Source organism: Martes martes (assembly GCF_963455335.1).
Source record: "Martes martes genome assembly, chromosome: 1".
Taxonomy (NCBI): domain Eukaryota; kingdom Metazoa; phylum Chordata; class Mammalia; order Carnivora; family Mustelidae; genus Martes; species Martes martes.
The window spans coordinates 206,998,295-207,003,229 of record NC_137888.1 but is presented as its reverse complement, the minus strand read 5'-3'; the positions used below and the strand labels follow the sequence as shown (position 1 = coordinate 207,003,229).

The 4,935-nt window shown below is 39.4% G+C and overlaps 1 protein-coding gene across 1 annotated transcript; it reads right to left on the bottom strand.

The window, feature by feature from the left end:
* Window positions 1-939: 939 nt before the first annotated feature.
* LOC308352556 (olfactory receptor 7A17-like) lies at window positions 940-1,905 on the bottom strand (the record flags this gene model as incomplete). The annotated part of the gene is made up of 1 exon (XM_080818795.1): window positions 940-1,905. The coding sequence occupies one exon, from the start codon at window positions 1,903-1,905 to the stop codon at window positions 940-942; it is 966 nt and encodes a 321-aa protein (XP_080674921.1).
* Window positions 1,906-4,935: the final 3,030 nt, after the last annotated feature.

Below are 4,935 nucleotides of genomic sequence, written 5' to 3'. Positions count from 1 at the left end.
CTGATACATGAATGGGCTTGCTTTCTCCCTTAGCACCCCAATTCGACTTATATTAAAATTGTCTTACAAAATGTGAAACCCACAAATCCTTAACCACTCTGTCCAAGTTCCTCAATAAAGGCAGATCCCTCAGCACCACTATCTCTCCCTCTCAATGCCTCTCTCTCCCCTTTGACACCTCTCTGAATGGTCTTTGGGATCCCCTGTGCCCTCCAGGACCTGTGAGTAATAAACCTGGGTTTGTTAGAGTTCTCTGATGGGTGTTGCAGAGGCATGTCTTGCTGTCGCAGTAAGAACCCAAGAGCTGGTCCAGCCACAGCAGTGGCTCTGGTCAGGGAAGCATCTGTGAGAATTTCCATAAGCACAGGGGCACAGGGGAGTGCCTGGGCTTTCCTAGCCTGAGCATTCCTGTCAGTAACCTGAGACTTAAACAGAACAATGTTAGACTCCATATTATTAGGAATAGTAATGAGGATAGATATGTAAAAAGCCTGAGAGACTCAAAGTAAAACTATGGTTTTGTATTTTCATCTATATATACATTATGTGAAGAGCTTTGTGGCCAAGTGTATTTTCTTCCACATGAAAAATATTACTCATGATTATTCTTTTGGGAAATCTAGGGAAATTTACTTGGCCTGGTATAAGTCATTTGAAATGAAATTATTTTTAGGAAATCCAAATTGACCTATGTAAGATACAGAAATTTCTAGGCATTTGTGACCAAGTTTGCAGAAAATAGTGGAATTTTATGAACATAGAAAAAGGAAAAACTGTATATCAGAGAGAGCAGAAGTTTAATAAAGTGAGTTATGTAAATGTATGGAGAAGCTGAATTCAAATACATGAAATCCAGGAAATAAGTAGAGGGAACAGATTTTATTTCCACAGCTGATGGGAGAATGGCAGTTCCTCATTCTGAGGCTGTAAGTCCTGCAATTATGGGCACTTCTTCGGCCCCACAACCATTGGCACATGCATCATTATAACCCCAACAATTCTTTTCAGAGCCCTCTTTATGTCTCTGTTCCTCAGGCTGTAGATGAAAGGATTCAGCATGGGTGTGACCACTGTGTATACAACTGAGGCTACTGTACTTGCATGTGAGCTCTGGGTAGCTGCAGAGCTAAGGTACACTCCTAGAACTGTAGAATAAAATAAGGAGACAACTGAAAGGTGAGATGCACATGTGGAAAATGCTTTATACTTGCCCTGAGCTGATGATATTCTACAAATGGAGGAAACTATCTTAGAGTAAGAGTAAAGGACCCCCACCACGGGAGGACAACCCAGAATCACAATTCCGAAGTACATCACCATGTCATTAAGTAAGGTGTCAGAACAAGCATGACCAACCACCTGATTGATTTCACAGAAGAAATGGGGTATTTCCATGCCTTCACAGAAGGATAGCTGCAACAACATTAAGCTCTGTAACAAGGAATTCAGAACGCTGATGAGCCAGGACACCAGAACCAGCAGTCCACAGAGCCGGGGGTTCATGATGACTGTGTAGTGCAGGGGGTGGCTGATGGCCAGAAAATGGTCATAAGCCATCACCGTCAGGAGTAAATTCTCCAGGAATCCAAACACACTGAAAAAAATCTGGCTGATACAGCCTGTATATGTTATGGTTTTGCCCTGAACCTGGATGTTCCACAGCATCTTGGGAATGGTGGTGGAGGTGAAACAGATGTCTACAAAGGACAGGTTGGCCAGGAAGAAGTACATGGGGGTGTGGAGGTGGGAGTCAGAGCTGACAGACAGGATGATGAGCAGGTTTCCAAACACAGTAATCAGGTACATGGAGAGGAAAAGCCCAAATATGAGGGGGTGAACTTCTGGTTCCTCTGATAATCCCAGAAGAATAAACTCTGATATTTGTGTATCATTACCTGGTTCCATCTGGTGGATGTGACTACCAGGGAAGGAAAAAAAAATAACACAATAATTTTCAACAAATGGAATTTATTTACTACCCTTTTTTTTCCCCATTACTTAGGTTTTGATTTAAATTCCAGGTAGTTAACATGAAGTATAATATTACTTTCAGGTGTACAATATAGTGATTCAACACATCCACACAACACCTTGTGCTCATCAAAGTGCTCTCCTCAATCCCCACCAACTATTTCCCCATTCCCCATCTCTCCTCTTGTAAGCAGCAGTGTGTTCTCTGTAGTTAAGAGTCTGTTTCTTTGTTTCCCTCTCTCTTTTTTTCCTTTGCTCATTTCTTTTGTTTCTTAAATTCCACACATGAGTTAAATCAGATGGTATCAATCTTTCTCTGGATGGCTTATTTCACTTTTCATAATACTCTTTACCTCCATCTGTGTCAGGCAAATGGCAAGAATCATGTTTTATGTCTGACTCTTATTCCATTGTATATAGTAAATATACCACATACTCCTTATCCATTCATCAACTGATGGATGCTTGGACTGTTCCCATTGTTTGTCTATTGTAGATAATGCTGCTATAAATATTGGGGAACATGTATCCCTTTGAATTAGTGTTTTGTATTCTTTGAGTAAATACCTAGCATTGCAACTGCAGGACCAAAGGGCAATTCTATTTAATTCTTTGAGGAACCGCCTTACAGCTTTCCAGAATGGCTGCATCAGGTCGCTTTCCCGTAAGCGGGGCAAGAGTGTTCCTCTTTTCCACATACTCAGCAACCACTGTTATTTCTTGTGTTGTGACTTCAGACATTCTGAGAGGTATGAGGTGATACTTGGCAGTTTAGGCTTGTAGCAAATGCACATTACTAACAAACAGACATACTACAATTTATATTTTGACATCAGTAAGAAATATATATATTTTTGTATAGATCTGCTCCCATTTAAAGGATGTTACCTGACATCTCCAAATAGGAATTCCTGTCCATTCAGCCTTTGCCCTAAGAGGGAAGATATTACAATTTTAATGAGAAATGTTTTCCTGCATTTGAGGAATATATGTTGAGTACTGACATCTTCTGGACAAAGAACACAGGGTGTTGAGAAAGAACAGTCCATACATCCTTTGGATGAATACGTAGGAGTGCAATTACTGGATTGTAGGGTAGTTCTATTTTTAACTTTTTGAGCAAACTCCATACTGTTTTCCAGAGTAGCTGCAACAGTTTGTGTTCCCACCAAGAGCACAAGAGGGTCCCCTTTCTCTGAATCCTCACCAATGCCTGCTGTTTCATGTGCTATTAATTTTAGCCATTCTGACTAGTGTGATATCTCATTGTACTTTTGATTTGTATTTCACTGATGAGTGATGTTGAGCATCTTTTCATATGTCTATTAGCCATCTGTATATCTTTTTTTGAAAACTGTCTACTCAAACATTCTCTCCATTTATTAACTATTATTTGTCTTTTTGGGTGTTGAGTTTGACAAGTTTTTTATAGATTTTGGATACTAACCCAGTATAGATGTGTCCTTTGCAAATATCTTTCCCATTCTACAGGTTTCACTAATATGTATTCACTCAAAGGATACAAAAATACTAATTTGAAAGAGTACATGCACCCTGATGATTATAGCAGCATTATCAACAGCCAAACTATGGAGAGAGCCTAAATGTCCACTGACAGAGAAATGGATAAAAAAGATGTGAATATATATATATATATATATATATATATGTATATATATACATATATATATAAAATTTCATTCCTTTTGATGGCTGTGTTAGTTATATATATATATAAAATTTCATTTTATATATATATATAACACATTTTATATATATAACACAGCCATCAAAAGGAATGAAATTTTATATATATATATAACTAACACAGCCATCAAAAGGAATGAAATCTTGCCATTTCCAATTACTTGGATAAAGTGACAGTATAATATGCTAAGTGAAATAAGTCAGTCAGAGAAAGACAAACGCCATATGATTTCACTCATGTGTGGAATTTAGGGAAACAAAACAAGCAAACATGGTGGTTAAACATGGTGGTTAAAAAAAGAGGTGGTTAAAAAAAGAGAGGGAAACCAGAAACAAACTCTTAACTATAGAGAACAAACTGTGGATTGCTGGAGGGAGGTGGATGGGGGGATGGGTAAAAAAGATGATGGGGCAGAAGATATGAACAGACACTTCTCCAATGAAGACATACAAATGGCTACCAGACACATGAAAAAATGTTCATCATCACTAGCCATCAGGGAGATTCAAATCAAAACCACATTGAGATACCACCTTACACCAGTTAGAATGGCCAAAATTAGCAAGACAGGAAACAACGTGTGTTGGAGACACTGTTGGTGGGAATGCAAACTGGTGGAGCCACTTTGGAGAACAGTGTGGAGATTCCTCAGGAAATTAAAAATAGAGCTTCCCTATGACCCTGCAATTGCACTACTGGGTATTTACCCCAAAGATACAGATGGAGTGAAAAGAAGGGCCATCTGTACCCCAATGTTTATAGCAGCAATGGCGACGGTCGCCAAACTGTGGAAAGAACCAAGATGCCCTTCAACGGATGAATGGATAAGGAAGATGTGGTCCATATACACTCTGGAGTATTATGCCTCCATCAGAAAGGACGAATACCCAACTTTTGTAGCAACATGGACAGGACTGGAAGAGATTATGCTGAGTGAAATAAGTCAAGAAGAGAGAGTCAAGTATCATATGGTTTCACTTATTTGTGGAGCATAACAAATAATATAGAGGACAAGGGTAGATGGAGAGGAGAAGGGAGTTGAGGGAAATTGGAGGGGGAGGTGAACCATGAGAGACTACAGACTCTGAAAAACAACCTGGGGGTTTTGAAGGGGCAGGGGGTGGGAGGTTGGGGGAACCAGGTGGTGGGTATTAGGGAGGGCACAGATTGCATGGAGCACTGGGTGTGGTGAAAAAACAATGAATACTGTTATGCTGAAAATTAAAAAAATTAAAAAAAAAAGATGATGGGGATGA